Source organism: Apteryx rowi, unplaced genomic scaffold (genome assembly GCF_003343035.1).
Source record: "Apteryx rowi isolate R43461 unplaced genomic scaffold, aptRow1 scaffold_332, whole genome shotgun sequence".
NCBI classification, from domain to species: domain Eukaryota; kingdom Metazoa; phylum Chordata; class Aves; order Apterygiformes; family Apterygidae; genus Apteryx; species Apteryx rowi.
Window position 1 is genome coordinate 565,289 of NW_020449775.1, and position 17,100 is coordinate 582,388.

General features: G+C 39.0%; 2 protein-coding genes and 8 non-coding genes across 20 annotated transcripts in view; 1 reads left to right on the top strand and 9 right to left on the bottom strand.

Annotated features, from left to right (window-relative positions):
* Nucleotides 1-1,321, top strand: part of CEP295 (centrosomal protein 295) — a 48,937-nt gene extending 47,616 nt beyond the window's left edge. For 7 of the 8 annotated variants that reach the window (XM_026071909.1, XM_026071912.1, XM_026071913.1 and 4 more), the window contains one exon: nt 923-1,321. In XM_026071909.1, the coding sequence (XP_025927694.1) occupies nt 923-973 (51 nt within the window). In that variant the 3' untranslated portion in view covers nt 974-1,321. Of the gene's footprint in view, nt 1-896 lie in introns of all 8 variants that reach the window. The other variant, XM_026071911.1, reaches the window with a different exon arrangement.
* TAF1D (TATA-box binding protein associated factor, RNA polymerase I subunit D) lies at nt 1,121-17,079 on the bottom strand. 4 transcript variants are annotated; one of them, XM_026071923.1, is made up of 16 exons: nt 16,995-17,079; nt 16,474-16,557; nt 14,516-14,767; nt 13,957-14,395; nt 13,484-13,659; nt 12,305-12,356; nt 11,703-11,983; nt 10,001-10,050; nt 8,508-8,665; nt 8,106-8,154; nt 7,173-7,210; nt 6,215-6,287; nt 5,343-5,398; nt 4,332-4,407; nt 3,404-3,478; nt 1,121-2,681 (listed from the first exon to the last, which is right to left on the bottom strand). In XM_026071923.1, the coding sequence occupies exons 3-7, from the start codon at nt 14,752-14,754 to the stop codon at nt 11,897-11,899; spliced, it is 993 nt and encodes a 330-aa protein (XP_025927708.1). In that variant the 5' UTR covers nt 14,755-14,767; nt 16,474-16,557; nt 16,995-17,079; the 3' UTR covers nt 1,121-2,681; nt 3,404-3,478; nt 4,332-4,407; nt 5,343-5,398; nt 6,215-6,287; nt 7,173-7,210; nt 8,106-8,154; nt 8,508-8,665; nt 10,001-10,050; nt 11,703-11,896. The 4 variants fall into 4 exon arrangements, with proteins under 4 accessions (XP_025927708.1, XP_025927705.1, XP_025927706.1 ...); XM_026071920.1 differs by having other exon boundaries at nt 13,957-14,413; XM_026071921.1 differs by having other exon boundaries at nt 8,508-8,698; nt 13,957-14,413.
* LOC112969077 lies at nt 3,225-3,357 on the bottom strand. Its single transcript, XR_003254550.1, has one exon. It is a non-coding gene; the product is annotated as a small nucleolar RNA SNORA25 (small nucleolar RNA).
* LOC112969075 lies at nt 4,515-4,653 on the bottom strand. The gene has a single exon (XR_003254548.1). It is a non-coding gene; the product is annotated as a small nucleolar RNA SNORA8 (small nucleolar RNA).
* Nucleotides 5,448-5,580, bottom strand: LOC112969071. The gene has a single exon (XR_003254544.1). It is a non-coding gene; the product is annotated as a small nucleolar RNA SNORA18 (small nucleolar RNA).
* Nucleotides 6,605-6,677, bottom strand: LOC112969070. The gene has a single exon (XR_003254543.1). It is a non-coding gene; the product is annotated as a small nucleolar RNA Z40 (small nucleolar RNA).
* Nucleotides 7,746-7,878, bottom strand: LOC112969078. Its single transcript, XR_003254551.1, has one exon. It is a non-coding gene; the product is annotated as a small nucleolar RNA SNORA1 (small nucleolar RNA).
* Nucleotides 8,282-8,415, bottom strand: LOC112969076. The gene has a single exon (XR_003254549.1). It is a non-coding gene; the product is annotated as a small nucleolar RNA SNORA8 (small nucleolar RNA).
* Nucleotides 8,773-8,898, bottom strand: LOC112969073. The gene has a single exon (XR_003254546.1). It is a non-coding gene; the product is annotated as a small nucleolar RNA SNORA40 (small nucleolar RNA).
* On the bottom strand, nt 10,189-10,260 carry LOC112969074. Its single transcript, XR_003254547.1, has one exon. It is a non-coding gene; the product is annotated as a small nucleolar RNA SNORD5 (small nucleolar RNA).
* Nucleotides 17,080-17,100: the final 21 nt, after the last annotated feature.

Genomic DNA, 17,100 nt, shown 5'->3' on the forward strand with positions numbered 1-17,100 from the left:
CGAAATGGAGATGGTTGGAACTAGGTTGAAGGTCTCAGTTTGTTGGCCTGATGAGACTTGAATGACAATTCAGTGCAGCTTTTGTAAATTTTAAGTGATGTTATTAGTATATCACAGATTCTTCTGTCAACATCATGGTTGTACTTGCTAATACAAAACTCCTTGGTCTACAATTTTCTCTAATGGGTGTCTGTTTCAGGCTGAATTTTTCTGGTAAGTGACATGGGCTAAGCAACAAGTCTGTTCAAAGCTCCAACTGCTAGAAAGCTTATAGAGGAAGATCTACTTGGCAAAAGAATGGTGATTTAGGGTTTTTTATTTTTCCAAGCTTGACTGAATTTTCATTATAAGGCAGTTTTCCTTTCTTGGCTAATACGTGTTTGTTACTTGTTTGTTAAATTAAGATTCTGCTTAGCTGAGCATGCCCAGGCTTAAGGTTGCAAGGATCCTGTCTGGATTTATGTACMGTTACTCTAGTTGAGGGTTTCCAACAGAAAAAACTCTGAATTGTTAATTCTTTTTCCCCTTCCTACTCTGCTGGGCCTTGGCAACTCTGAAGGAATGAAATACTGAAGAATCCTGACAGGCTGAGACTGCTACTGCAAGACTAAATCCTGTTTTTTTTTTTCCCCCTCCCTAGTAGAACAAACTGTTCTTTTTCTCTTGATCATACTGTTTTCCAGCTTCCCTAATAAACAGACAATTAAATAACCGCATCTTCCCCTATTCCTCTGCTGCCACTTTACTCACTTGCCCCATTGTCTAAATTTGCACCATTACTGATATTTAGGCTATACCGATGAGTAGCACTTGAACTGCATCCCCCCTCAATATATTGTTAGCTATCTCCAGCAGCTTGTTTTAGTATTATCCCTCCTTAAGCTAATCTACTGTAGTCTCTCCTTGTTTGTCTTATTTGCAGAAAACACTAGAAAAACTACGAGCCAGGAAGAAACCTTGGAAAACACCATGACTGTCAGAACACCTTGAAGAACAAAAGAATTATTTTGTTGGTACAATGCAAAGAATGCACTGAATGATGAAATTTGCACTAAGCAGTGTAATTATGGAACAGCTGGGAAACTTGAGCTGTATGAAAATCAAAAGTAAACAATCACTGTAGCAGCCAAGATGACATTTTATTGACAAATCACTACAGAAAGCTGATGCAACTACTGCTTTGAACATTTTTGGCTTCAGATCAGGTAGACAGACATTGAAAAGCCTTTTCTGAGGTTACTGTTTTAAAGGAAATTCCAATTAATTCTTGTAATACATGTGTCAATTTTTTTTCAAATAAAGTTTTTGCAATAAAACTTCAGTCCCTTCTATAAAGCTGAAACTTAACCATTCTTTTAGTATTCAGTGCAAATGGTAATTAACCACTTCAGTGCTGCAGCTGAGAGGTACATCTAAAGCACCTGAGTACAAAAAGAACTGGCTTCTGGCAAAAAGATGTAGCACCCTACCATCCCCCTAGCACTTTTAACTTAAAAGCAAACACTGTCCTTGCCCTTCCAAATTTATTGAACCTGCTGCTAGACAGGTAACTGCTATTCCCAAGTGTTGGTTCCTCTAGCCAAGTTTCCTTAGGGCTAAGAATTTAAATGCAAGATCATCTGCATAGAATAAGAAATTCAAATTTCAGCTGCTATAGTAAAGTTGAGTTTAGGTATTATCTGCAGCTGGAACAGCAGGAAAAGTTTTATGAAATCTGGGTTTGTTTAAAATGTAGCAGAGAAGTTGTAGAAAGTAGGCCACTAACAAGCTTCCTTTTAAAAAGCAATTACTATAACTAATTTAGACTTTTTTTCTGTGTTCAGTCTCTGGAGTCATTGAAAGTGCAGCACTAGCTGCATCCAACTGCTACCCCCTTTCAGTAAACAGCATGGGAGGCAAGAGCCTGTGTCATTCAATGCAAATAAGTCAGAGGCTTGTTAAAGCATAAGGATTATAGCATATAGCCTCTACCATCTTATCTTCACCCAGGGCATTGAAGGGGTGCTTTTCCACTCCAGTGCAGAAGCCTTGCATGAATGATCTCATCCCTTTCTCCTATCATAATCAGAATGGAAGAGTAGAGAAACATTTTGCTAGTAGCAAGCCACAGATAACTGCAAGCTCTGTTTTACTCACCTTTTCAGTTGCATAGGGTATTGTAGCAAGAGGAAATAATCCCTGCCTGCAGCTGCTCCTTTCAACACTTAGTTACATCAGTTTTATTTAAATGCTATGACATTCTGTACAGAATAAGCAGCTCCCCTCTCAAACTTGAATATCCAGTCAAGTCACATAAGGAAGCAGAGGAAACAGCTGATAATCCACTTCTGGTCAAACCACACATTCTCTGCCCTTGTTTTAGCAAGCTCTTCTGCAACACCAAGCCAGGCAGCTAAGTTTAGGCAGTCCTAAGCTTTGCCATCACATTTCCCAGGAGGGCAAAATGGACTGAATTGATAACAGCAGTCTTTAATATTCTACTTTTCCTGTGTGCTTTTACACTAATTTTCAAATAACATGCATTTTTTCAATTTATAGAGCAGTAAGGAAAGTTATAGAATTACTTGTTTATAATTCTTAATTACTGCAGTGAGAAGTCAGAATAGGTTAAGGTCCTTTTTGTATCTGATTTAGAAGAACCATCTTGTTCTTCCTCAGCCTTGCAGCAATGTCACCAAGACCTAAAAGAGATGAAACACATATTAGCACCACTTTCACTTAAAAAACATCTTAATTCAGCTGTCTTCCTCACATTAAAGTCTAACACATGAACAAGTCTTACAGTCTGAAACAACTTAATTTCAAAGCAGAGTGCTGATAAAAGCATTAATCCAGGGAACATGTACATCTCTTATTAAAATGTAAGGGACAAAGCATCATTTCCAAAGCAGCTCTGATCACAATCATTTCATCTTTCCTATTACCACAGTGTCCATGGCATTCCACTCCTTCCCCCACCCATCTCTTCTGGATTACTCTCTCCAACACCTCCATTTATCYCAGGTATACTGTACTCCCAAGGCAGAAGGAAGTAGCACCTAAGTTACAAGGCTGCTCATCAGCACACAGTTTTATCATGTTATCTGTTCTCTTCCAACTTCACATGCTGCAGAAGTCAACTCAGTTCAATCTGAAACTAAGTAACATCTTTCTACAATAGCATCTCAAATTTGGGATGTCAGTAAATAAACATCCTTTTTCACTCAAACAGGCCTGGCTACACTAAGCTTATCTCCTCAGAAATAGACCACAGCACACACCAAGTGTCCAAGGCATCCTGCAGAGGATTTCAATATCAGGTCACTGCGTTAAGAGCTGCTGGTTTTTCAGCCATGCAAACCCTCTTTGAGGTGACCTTGAATTTCTTTCAAATACCAGCAATTTTGCTAAGCACTGTTCTTACCTTCAGATTCACTCTGGCTGCACTAAAATGTTGCTTCTTGCCCCTCTGATATTGTCAGTGACTCAATAGCAGACACTGTGGATCARAAAGTCAGATTTGGTTAGTAGAAATGAAAAGCTGGAACAAGTCAAAGTTAGATGCAAACTGCACTGAGTGGCCTTTTCTGCCTTCTCCCTTCTTGCCTTTTTTTTGTATGGGTCACAACTTCCCTCAACAGCAACTTCTGGAGTTACCTTAGGTCTGAATTACAGCCCAAGGTTCTGACTAGAATAATGTCTCAGCAAGAACTTGTTGTCTTACCTTAARGCAAAGCAAGGGAGCACTGTCTCTGGTCTTTTACATTAAAGCTTTATTCCCAGCAGACCTAGTGCCACACAATGTGGCAAGTCAAGAGTCTGATGGCCTTACTTTATGGTCATGTCCACAGCTCACCAGAAACAGTAATATCCTAGCAGCCTTGGTAATGACCAGATACTCCTCTTTCTTACTGCTGTTACCAACTCAGATCTGGGAGTTAGCCCACACTCAATATTTAAATTTCCTGTCTTTTCTTGTTAAGGACTGTCAATCATGCCACTTAAGTTAGGTCAAGCTGTGTACTAACCAGCTTAGAATGTTAGGAATCCCAAGTACAAAAGAATTCCTCACAGCTGGTATCAGTCTTTGCCTCAGACACTAGTAATACAGATTACACAGATGTCAGACTTAGGCAGCAAACTAGACATACAAGCATAACTTCATATGCAAATAAGCAGCCTGCCCAAATCTAAGTGATCACTGTCTAGCAGTCTCTATTACTCAACAACACTTTCTACACTTTTCTAGAACTGTCTACTGAAGTTTCAATGTCATTCTGAAGCTATGTTTGTGCGTTAACTCAGTAAAGTTGCATGAAATCTTCCGAATTGACAAGTAATTCAGCACTTACCTGCCAAAAAAGTTGTCATCTTCCAGCTAATCCTCTTATCAAAGCAAAGTTCAGCTTATTCAGTATTCTAAAGTACCTTTAGGAAAAGAAATGTGAATGCACTTAGGAGAGCTCATGTCCAGGTCTCACACTTCCTACATGAATTAGAAAGCCAATGCATTCAAATCCTTGAAGAGGACTAAAGARTGTTTCAGCAGAAATACCAGGTTTAACAGACACAGCAGAATGAAAACCAACGATGCCAAGTGCTGAACTACTGTAGCACTGTTTTTTGAACATCCCATCAGGAGAATACTGTTGGGTGCAGATACCATACAGTGCAACAGCTGCAGTAGTTTGAAATAAAAAGTGCATAATTTTAGTTTGTTAACCACTAGGTGCTAAGTGTTATATATAGGAGTTTGAATTTTAAAACAGGTCATTGGTTATTATAAAAACTGTCATGCAACTAAAAGGGAAAAGAGAATCTATTATAACTTCACCTATGAGGAACAGCTTCAGAAATCGTTTCAGTTATTTTATATATCCCTACAATAAAGCATTTCATACTTCTTACCATATTTTGTTTTACTTTATATTCTAGAGCTAAGCACCCAGGAATTTTAATGGTCCAGTAATAAGTGGCTGAGTTGTTCAGGAATTAAGAACTTTGAAATGCAAAAACAATGTTGTGTTGCTCAGTATGAAACTACCAAGTATCTACTTAACACAGAACAGAAAAAAATGCAGCATGTTTATGAAGTTACTTTAATTTCAGACAGACACCACAGTGCTGTTTCTTTTTAACTGGTACCTGTTTAAACAAGTAACAGTAAAGAATTCTTCCTTTAAGATTAAAAGGGAACAGACTGTTTCAATTGACCCCAAAAAAATTAAACCACAATAACTAGAAAGGTTTTAGAAAACAAGGTATCTACACAAAAGTCTCACTTAAGTTCAAACTGTATGATTCAACATGCAAGTTGCATTTGAAATCCCAGATCATAAAACATGCTATTTTTTGACTCTTACCAAACTTTTCCATTTGCATCTCTCTCTCATTCATATCAAAAGCATAGAGTCAGTACCTAAAGGAAAATGTAAGCATTATTTCCATTCCTAGAATATCAAATTAAGATCTGTCTTGCAGTTTTTATCCCACAGAGCTAACAAGTAGCTCAATGGGTAAAGCAAAACTACAAGTTTATTCTATGAGGCGTTTCCAACGACAGGAACCTACAGAAGAGATCCTATCGGGATAGACCTCAACTTTTCCAGTACTATAAATTAATACAGTAGATAAAAATCAAGTAGACTGACAAGTTGTCTTGCTTCAAGATACTTAGAAGGATATATACAAATTAGAATACATTTGGGGGAAGGAGACATGAGACACTAGTATCATCAACACTTGGGGAAAAAAGATCAACACTTGGAAAAGATGAAGTAGCAACTCCTTCATTAGAAAAAAAAAAATCACGCAAGTGAGCTAGTAGGATGTGAAATGCATAAAGATAACTACAAGTACTAGCAACATTTTTAGTGTGAAAAGCTAATGCTACCTGAAAGGCAAAGAACAAAGGGAATTAACCTGAACAGAAAATTCTCCCTGTGACTTTAGTCAAGTGTTTGCTACTTGCAGAAGTAAAATTATCAAGTCTAGTTTGATAATTTCAGTTTCCCTTTGACAAATTTGTGCAAGTATTCTTTTGACAAACCAAAGTTAGAAAGAAATCCTTTCCTTAACAGAATGAGAAGGAACACTACATTGAAATATAGTAGCAGTGTTGAGAGAAGTCCCTGAAACATTCCACAAGTCAGTAAGCTCGATAAAGAGTTCCGGTCACTGGAAATCAAAGCCCTCCCATCACTAAGAAATAGGCAAAAGTTTGCATCCTACTAACCTAGTAGGGGCTTCGTATTTCTATTAAATGGCTTCTTTATTTCTTCTCAGTTTGTTATCTAAGCATGTACCACCTAAAGAAAAGCCACATCATTACAGGATTACAGACATGTATGCATATACAAAACAGAAGAATCTAGAGCAATGCTGGAAATAACTACAAATGGTTCCTGATGATCACTCTCCCTGGAGTCGCACTTACAGCTACTAGTATGCCCAAGTATTCATTATCCTATTTGTCAGCTCTCAATTAAAGGCCTTTTTAAAAAACATACAAAAAAGTCACGCAGAACTATCACTATCTTTCTGTTCACTGACACAAAACACAGCATATTAAATATTCATAATGGATGCCCACAATAAAGTGCAATGAAAAGAACGCTTATCTAAGATTTGTTCAGAAAGGCTGTTTTCATTCACTGTCTTCAGAGCAGTTGAACATTTTGCCAATCATCACAACAATACAGCATTTTAAAATTTTGGGGAAGATTAGCTCTGTTTTATTCAGCAACATTGCACCCTTTCAGTTGAAAGAGTACAGGCTAACAGCTCAGCAAGTTAAGTAACACAGCTAACCTGCAAGAGGTAAAGATTTAAAAAAAAAAAAAAAAAGGAAAAAAAAAAGGAAAAACCACCCACACACCCTGCATTGCCTTGTATTTCCTGCAGGCTGCAGAGAACTACTGCAGTTCATGTGATTTATATTAACCTACATATCATGACCAAAAACTTAGAATAGAAAGTTTTCTTCTTTTCCACATGCAGTATCAAGGAGACTGATGCTACATTAAAGGATGAATATCACTATGGGCAAAGATAATAAAATGGATTCTAGTCTGGTATACCACATACTGCATGGTTTTCTTTACCTAATGTGCAGATATGGACTGGAGGAATAAAATATCCCTCAGAGCAGTGTAGCAACCTTATTTCAACAACAATCAATCATATTAACTTACCAAGACATTAGGACAGACTGCACATTCAAGTCAGCTTCCTAAAAAGAAAACAGGGAATTGCTGCATCTGAGAATTAGTTTCAAGTTTCCTCATCATTTTAATAATTTTAGGAAGATTTAGGTACTTTCTTTAATTTGCAAGAGGAAGCAGGCAGGCTGCAGTCAAGTTATGCTGCCTTAATGTCTAAGTGCTAATGCCAAAACACAGAAGCATTTCTTTTGAAGCCAGAGACATGGTCTCATCCAAAGTATTAACAACAACCACTTGCAGTTAAAAAATTAGAGCACTATGGCACAGAAGGTACAACTTTCACAGGAGTCACCTAGAAGTCAGTTGGTACTGTGAGATACAGAAAACACRTAAGGGATACCATTTTAAGATAGATTACAAATAAGCTTTCCTAAACGATCTGCAAAAACGCAGCACTCCATGCCTTTTTTCTTCTAGCTGCCAATCCTGTATCCTTTAGCAAACACAATCCAGAGTTCAAAGCCATCAAAACAAGCTAATCCTTGGGACTACTTCATAGTAGGCAGCTATGGTCTGAAGTGCAGCTAAGAACTGTTTTGCTAAGCCTGTTACAGGCCTCATTGTCACCACTGCAATTAGCTTTGCAGCGAGGAAAGCATAACCTGTTACTCCTCTAGCCACGTTGTTCGATTTCAGACACACAGTGAGTTGTGTCTATTTGCTGAATAACGAGGCATAACAATCAACTTTGGACAGCGTCTGTAGAATAGCTTCTATTTTTAAGCCTAACCAACCACATTATCAGAAACATTTCACTAGCTGCCTTCTAGTACTTGAATTTGAGTTTCAAAATAAAATCTTGTTCCTTTGGAAAAAGGCAACTTAAATCTAAGACCTGAGTTCATATGACCCTCATCCAACTATCTCCACCTTGACAAAAACAACCATTCCCTCAATACTTACCTTAACTACAGAGGCTTTTCACCATTTCAGACATGTCACAGGAACTCCCCTTTAAAGAGAGAAATATTTTAGTTCACTGATTTAACTGCTATACTTACTGTATAAAAACAAAATGTGAAATACATCAGTGAAGAATGGTTAAAATGACAAGTATCCAAATAAGAAACTTTTAATCTGCTTGTTTCAACAGAAATACCAAGTTTAACCAGAACATCAGCACAAAAACAAATGATGCCAGCTGCTGAATTGTTGTAGCACTTTTTCCACACCATCAGGTAAATACTGCTGGATTCAGATACCATAAAAGTTAGTCTGATCATTCGCTGTGGAAGTCTAAAGTACTCCCCTAAAGAAACCCAATATCCTCACACTGAAGCTCAGCAGAAACACATCAGAACTTACCTCTTTCACTAACAGGCTCAGTATTTTCCACAAAAATGCAGTGAAGTAACAGATTTGCACTTCAGAAGGCCAGGAAACAGTTGCAAGAACTGAAGTAGTCCAAAATAGTTACAAACAACTGCTCACTGTGGCAGAGCTGGTGAACTCAACTGAACAGTCTGGAAAGGAATCAGTGTAACTGGATTACGTATCTGCAAATACAGAACATGAAACTGATGCCCTAGATTCAGTATCTGCATGTATTCTACTAGTAACTCATTCAAATATTGTCCCTTCACATAAGTAACACAACTAATATGGTGATCAGCTGTGGGTTGCAAAGAAGGGTTTTTTCTAAGCACTAGGTTCCAGGTTTTTGTCTACAGCAAGAGACAAAAACTGAACAAGTGCTGAAACAAGACAAACACATCAGCTTTCATCTCATTTTCCACTATTTTTTGAAACCGCATTTGAACAGTACACAAAAATCCAAGCTATTTTTCAGTCTCTGCTATATACTTATTCCATTAGCAACTGTCACCTTCCATTATTTCTGTTTGTAGAGAGAGGTATAATTTGGACTAAGGTAATTGTGGCAAGAAATTCAGTATCAGATATATTGTTTAAGAGCAATTTATACTGTGTCAGACCGAAGTGTTATCTAGTCCAGTACCCTTACTATAGCAAAGGCTAAAAGAAGATGCCCTGTTTCTATCCTCTTACTCGAGGAAGTATGTTCCTGTGAGGTATCATTACTTGCCCAGCTTTTGCTGCCCGCAGCTCAGGACTTCCCACGTCAAAGATGTTTTGCTATTCAGTAATCCTACATGGTATCGGAGTCCTACATGGTATTTCCCACTCCTGAACCCGCACAAACTACAACATCCCGTAGTAAGAAGTTTCTCAACTTTCTCTCTCTCTMTATATATATGCACAAGACTGCTGCCTTCTGATGTGCTCTCTGTTCTTGCATAGGAAGCAGGAACGAAGAACTGACTCCAACAAGATGGCATGCACAAAGATGGAATTTTACCACAGGAAAGTGACTGAAAGCAGCAGCTGTATGATACACACTGGTACAGAAAGTGATGGTGGGGTACCACCAGGAGACTAAGTGCACAGCAGTTCTCAAACTCCTTCAACTTGGGAGGGCTCCAGGCCATGTTAGGAACAAATCAGACATTTTAGATTGCCCTGCAGCATTCAACACCTGGTCAAACAGAAGTATTTCTATACACAACTTCTCACAAAATCTGCATTTAACAGTTTTTCAAGATTTTGAAGTTCTAGTTTTCATTCAAACACAGGTTCTAATCTTGGTTAGATTGGTAAAAGCAGAGATGTTGCACAGAACTCAATCCCATGAAGATTCACATGAAGACAATCTGCATGGATTTGAAACATGGTAATGGATTCACTTGAATTATGGAAAACTTTTTCAAAGACATTTTGTAAATTAAAGCAAAAAAAGCTACCTGAAGGAAATAGGAATTCAAAACCAAGTAATAGCTTACCTCTCACACCAAGAAAACTGAGCAGTATTCCATCTCCCAAAGGCAACAAACTGAAAATTAAAAAAAGGAAGGTGATAAAACACCTGTCAGATATAGTTGAATAACTCAAGACTTAAAGCTGAAAACCAGGTTTCAGCAACCAAGATAACACTTGTCATAAGCTCACTTTTCATGTCTATTTATTCAGTTCTAATCAGAATTAAAATTTAGTTCATTTCTGAGTCACTCAGCAGTTGAACAGAAAAATTCATCATGTGAACTACAGAATGAGTGGGACTCCACACACCATCTTGCTATGCCTTACCCAGCAAGACCCCCACTCCTAGATCCAAGATGAGTCTTTCAAGCCATACAGAGTATTTCTGATGGAGACGCCTAAAAGAGTTACATTTAGCCATTAACTTTGGACCAATATTAAATATGATGTTCAACTACTGAAGAGTAAATTTTGCAATCTTATTCCCTAGAGCTAACAAGTTGCATTAGTGAAACCTCAAGCTTTCTTTACCAATATCTGGAACCCTAATCCAAGCACATAAGCAATGCAACTTGTTGAACTCTCATTAATACTAGAATACCTGCAGTAAATCTCCTCAGTTTGTCAACTACATTTTGAAGGAAGTTAAAAGAACAGATAGAGTTGATCTTTTTTGACAACATCCCTGTTCAGCAGACAGCTTCTACCCACTAAAGAGCTGTTAATTTGCTGATGACAGCAATTTGGTTATTATAAAGTACTTCAGTAAGGCATATTGCCCTTTGGTAGTTTGCTTCTTGTTGATTCACAGGTGAACTTTTTGAACATAATTTTCAAGTTCTACTGCTATCAAGGCAATCTTGTGATCTAGAAGTTAGCAGTATTCAGACCATTTCTCAGCATTTGCTAGTCATGTCTCCAACTGACTAAAACACCTTTGAGAAAGGAATTTGCAACTGTGGACAACTTCAGTCTTTTGTCTAGTCACATTCATATCACATCATTAGCATCCTGGACCAGGGAGAGGAAAAGGGAGAAAGGACAATCTTTTCATCTAAGACTCCTTCCACTGCTACAGTTCTAAAATAACCTATCATTAATCCAATTCAGCAATAGAAAATTAGTTTTCCCAAAGTGTTATTACTGTGGATGTAAGAACAGACTATAACCTTTAACACAAGAATTCATGTTTATTGTATTAATAGCATTTTGCAATAAGCTTCTATCCAAGTTAAGAGTCTACTTCTATGAGCATTTTATTCTTTTTTTGTTGGTTTGTATCAGCTTCGCTTAAGTTTTCTCTTCAACCCCTGCTCTCCCCATTGATGAAGTCATTAGAATATCTTGAAGTATAACCTGCATCTCCCTAAGATACTGAAAAATAATCCCCCAAATAGCTCTCACCAAGAGGGAAAGGGGCTCTAGTTTAAGTTTCTCTTAATGAAGAATATGGGCATACACATGCATGTGCGCACATGCACAAATTCTTCCATACCACACAGCTGCTGAACTGCAGCATTTGGAACTTATTTTCTTATTTTTAGTTATAGATTATCCATTGGTTATACAAGTTAAGTTGCAGAAGCTAGTGTTCAAACAGGGTTGTCAGCCACAGAGCCAAGGCTACTGGTACAGGACAGCACAGAGCACTCTTAAGAGCTTAATAAAAAGACATATTATTTCTGTAGTTTAAGTTTCACACACAAACAAGCCAAATATACTCACCTTAAACCAAACCCGATTAGGTTCCTTGGCTGATAGTACAATGTTCACTGAAGAACAACCATTTAAGCCAAGAAGGCAATGAAAGGTCTGTCAAGTACGACCACCGCCACCTCATTTGTTAGCTTTCCATTCACTGAATTGAACCTTGCAGAAGCCAGAGTTCTCAGCATCATATTCTTCATTTTCTACTCCCATCACTCTGTTGATTTTGCACGTTTCATTTCTGGCTTTGATTTTTTCTTGTTGGGAATTTTACTGCTTATAATGAAACAGCTGTTCTCCTAAGTCAATGAAAAATAGCAGTGTTCACAAGTCTAGTTTTGAGATAGTTTGAAGTAAATGTTCTGGTAGTAACTTTGCAAGCTTCTGAGAATTCTTCAGAGAATTCCAGAATCTCTGCACATTCCAACATTATTTCATAGAGGAGGATATGGGCTCTCAAAGCAACTTCCTTCTGTATTACAGATCAGGATCACAGGCATCACACAGAGCAAGCACTGAATCCAAACTCAATAATTAAGTACTTTTTTTTAAACTAATTCTTTAGCATCAGAACAGAAAGAAGGTTAGAGAGTTTGTGAAGTTAAGGAATATTTACTCACCACTACTCTGGCATYGAAGTCTTCTTGATTATCAGAATCCAAGCTGTTATCACTGAAATATAATATTCAAATCAAGGTTTGTACTTTTACAAGAATAATCTGCACACTTGAGACTATCTTCCTACCAGAGCCCCCAAGTTTCTCTTGATGTGTATGGAAGTGTACAGCTTGAAAGTGTAAAATAATTCTGCTTCTACACTAGGTCGTTCTAAAAGGACCAATTCTGATGGCAGAATTATATCCTAGGTCTTCTAATACCCAGATCAAATAAAGATATGCCAGTCTGGATCAGCTGACTTGCATTCATCCTACTGAACTTAGTTTCTTCTGCTCTCTTACAAAAGTACAACTAATGATTGTTATCTTACAGGCTCAGCCAGATGCTTCAACTTAGGTAAGTTAGCAGTGTAGGTGATTACTAAAGTGAATAGGGATGAAAAACAGCTTTGTACTTCTGCAAAGTCTTCTAGACTCTCCTGTATTACAATGTTGAACGTATTTACAGCAATAAATCATCTTGCTGATTTGTTGATCCCTTTATTTTATGTAAGAAAACCTATTTGATCATAAGGAAAGACTTTAAATGATACTTCACAGATGTTTTTCAAAATAAAAAGGAGATTCAAAAATGTTTTTGAATCTTTGCCATAAAACGCTCCACTTCTTTTATATGGGATAACAGTAGAATTTATTTTAGGAAATTTACATCACCTTTCTCACTTAATTTCTACCATGTCATTTTAATAAACAGCACAAACCACCACTTGAGACAACAACAAAAAAACAGGCCTCCGATTAAGTATACCCCACTCTACAAGCACAGAATCCCAAATGGCCAAGCATTTCGTTCCCCAAATAAATGATTTTGAACAGATTTCCATATTCAGATTACACAATGTATTTATATAGGTTAGAAGGACAGTGTAGGAATTGAACTTGATGAACTTGCAACTCAGCCACAGAACCGCATGCCACTACAAGCAACTGTATTACCTCAACTCCACTTTGAAAGTGGTATACATTACTGAATCTCAGAAATATTTAAGAGTTTTTTCACCAGTGACTGTCCTGCATCTAACCATTGAAGAGGACAGCCAGGCAATACACACTCAGACTGGGGTGGAGGGGCCAGGAACTTTTATACTGCCTAAGTATTTAAAGATTAGCCTATTAACTTACTTTGTCTCCTGGATAGGGGAAATGGGGCCTTCATCATCTAAATACTTGTGTTTCCGCACTGCCAGACATTCTCTTTCCAAGTCTTCGCTAGCTTGAAGGTTTTTTAAAGCCTTTTTGAGATGTTCTTCATATTTGAGCATTTCAATGTACTGGAAATATCCCTTTACAGCTGCTTGCTACAGAAAAAAATATATCAGACAAGATCTTAAATATCATTATAAAACAAAAAATAAAGCAGTTATATTATCAACTGAATTTTGACACCCTTGTACTTCAAGTTTTTGTGTTTCTCTTAAGAGAGTAAGCAGACTACTTAACAAGTGTCCTTTTTACCAAAAGTACAATGAAATCTGTTTCACAGTAGTTCAGTGAGACCCATTTTGTTAAGTAAAAGCACCATACAGCCAAATTAAATTCACTTTTTTAAAATAAGTACAAAAATAAAATGTTTCTCCTACAAACAGGAGACTCACCTCATAGCCAAGGACCATCTTTAAAGGGATATGTTTCTTCCCATAATGTTTTTCAACAAAAGGGAATTGAAAGCCTCTAGATAGAAGCCTTTTCTTTTGCTCTTGTGGTGATGCTGTCAGTGGTGGCCTCCCCATAGGCATCTGCGTGCTCTCATACTTTTTCTTCCTCTTCCCTGAGCCACTCTTATATTTTCGGTGTGCAGCAGCCTTAAACTTCTTTCCCCGGAAGTGATAGGCAAAAATGGCTTTCAAATTGAGCTTTGATTTCTGCTGTTTGGAAGTTTTAGATGATTTCACTGAACTTTGAGGGGACAGAGAGGAATCTGAACTTTCAGCATCAGGCACTCCTGCAAGAGATTCTGCCTGTTGCCTTGAAGGTCGCGATCTCATTTTTTGCTTGGAAGGTATAGTGGAGCACTTGGTATGGTATTCACTGTCACTGGAAGTGGAAAGATCGCTAAAGAAGAAACACTACTTACTTTCACAGGACTGTTTACATTTACGATTCATCATACAAGTTCTGTATATGAAGAATTTCAAGAAGCTAAACAAAACTCACGTTTCTGAATCACTGCTGTCCAGAAASGCCATAACTGAAGCAGTTGATTTATGTCTACTACTAAGCTCATCTGAAGATTCCTCAGGAGTGGCGTCCTTCTGCCCAGAGCCTGAACACTCCCTTTGTGTATTTAATTCACATTCATATACCTCAGATGATTCTTTCTGCTGAGTGAATATTAAATCTTGAGCATCAGAGCAATCAGAACCAGAAGCCTGAGATTCATCTGCATCAGTCATGTTTCAATTCGTCCTAAAATCAATGAGAATTCAAGAAATTCATAATTAAAGAAAATTTTAATGTTAATCAGATAACAAGCCTCCCCCTGCTCCATCTAACAGGGCTAGGTTATCAGAGCAATCTGTCAGGAAACTTGGACAGATTTTGCTATGAACTGCAATCAACTGTATTAGCCAGAGTAACAGTTAAGTTACAGCTACATATTGAGATACCCACAAAAGAGTTGGGAGTGATATGTATAGCTCTTCTGGTCCAACTGCCTATTCAAAGCAAGGCTAACTTCAGAGTTGCATCAGATTGTTCACCAACTTGTACAGGCCAGTTTCCAGTGCCTCCAAGGTCAAAATTCTACAACCTCTTTGGGCAACCTTTTACAAAGCTTTATCCCACTCCCTATAAGGGATAATTTTTCCCTTATACAAGAATACATACACATAGCCGACAGCATTTTAGAACTGCAAGATARTTACAAGTGTAACACATAAATACTCACTTTCCTGTATTTACCATCATTTTAAAGTAACCTAAGTGTCATAACCAGGAGCAACTCAATCTTCCCTCTTCTATTCTTTCACTAGCTCCATGGTACCTAAAGCCTCTTGGTGCTTGCTCTATCAACCAGATGCTCACTCACTGTCAACCCAAATGGAGACTAACTGCACAGAAAAGTTAGTTTCTAGTTGAATCACCAAGACAATCCAATTCGCTCTCCAGCTGCCCAAGTCTATGCAGAAGGGCCTAGAACACACAGCAGAGGGAACCTGACTTTCTGCGCAGTAGCCTAGAATCATTTCATCTGCTTGCTTGCTATTTACTAACCCCTAGTGCTGCATCTTGATAATTCTACAGTGCTTTCTACAGTTTCACAAACCCTTCACTTTGCCCAGTAATATTTCAAAGGCAGTAACACACAATTTAGCTGAAGACACTACAAGAAAAATCATCTTACATCTTTAGGTAACCTGCTGCTGTCATTTAGATTAGTAGCTTCACATTTCAGAGTACAGATTATTACAGATTTGGGAAGAAGGGAAAGAACAAAAGTACAGGAAGATAAAGGTATGCAACAGGAAATCTAGAAATCTAGAAATACTGTAGATGTATATATAGACAAGCAGAATGAATGAAAACAGCAGGCTAGAACAAATGCTTTTGTAGCCAGATATTACTGGACAGTGACAGTCATCCCTACTCAAAGCAGTGAGTTCCATTTCCTCCATCCCATACAGCTAGAATGACTTCAAACTTATTCTCRGATCAAAGAAGGCATGAGTACCACATGTCTGCTGCAGCCTTACAGCAGTTATTAAATTTTAAATGGTCTATATTTAGGYAACTTTATTTGCATCATTTAACTGTTCAAGGTAGAACCTATTTGCTTGCCTTTTTTAAAATGAAAATGCAGGCTTGGAAGCAAACATTTATGGAAATACAGGACGGCCCAAATTCATCCCAATGCCGTTAAATTAGCAGCACAGCGGCCCAATCTCCCCTTCATTGTCAGGAAGGGGAAAGTAACTCCAGAGAGCAACCCACGTCTACTTTCTAGGCGAACTCTCTTCATTGACTCGAGAGCAGCTACACTGCTACTAATTCACCTTGACTGACCAACGTCCTGACAAACGCAATGACCAGAAATTAACAACACAACAAACGTCAAAGCCACAAAAACATGCAATAACAGCACGTTAACTAGACAAGCTGTAGCTAATACTTACAGTAAGCAGCTCTGCACCATTTATCTTCGCTATTTCAGCTCTATTCTGAAGAGCGACTGGCACACCACAGTGCTAACCGTTCTMCTGTGGGGAGAGGAGGGGGGAATTGCAAACTGATCGTCTCACACAGCCTTCTCCCCTCCCAAAGCCCTCCGTTACTCTGCTCGAGTTCACCTCGGGGCTGAGGGACGCTGAACACGCCGCCCCCAGCCAAGCCCCACCAAGAGCGGCGCAGTGGGGTCGCCACCACGGCGGACATCTTGTACGTGAGCAAAGCGCCCCCGTGCCCAGGACACCGCACCGGGCACTGCTGCCGCCACCGCGAGGAGAGCCTCGGCACGGCGGCCACGCCGGCGGCCCCAGGCAGCGCTGCCCCCGGGGCGGGCCTAGGCCCTTCCCCGCGCAAGGGCAGGCAGCACCCCGCGGGCGCGCTCCCGAGTGAATCCCTGCCGCCGCCGCCGCCACCCCTCGGGCCCTCCCCGCCGCGGATGGCGGCGGATTCCGCCCGCGCCATCACTCACCAGCCGCCCGCTGCCCCCCTCTCCTGCGCAAAGAGCGCGAAATGGCCGCCCAGGCGCTTACATAGCACCCGGCTCTCGCGAGAGGCGCGCTGCCTGACGGGAGGGA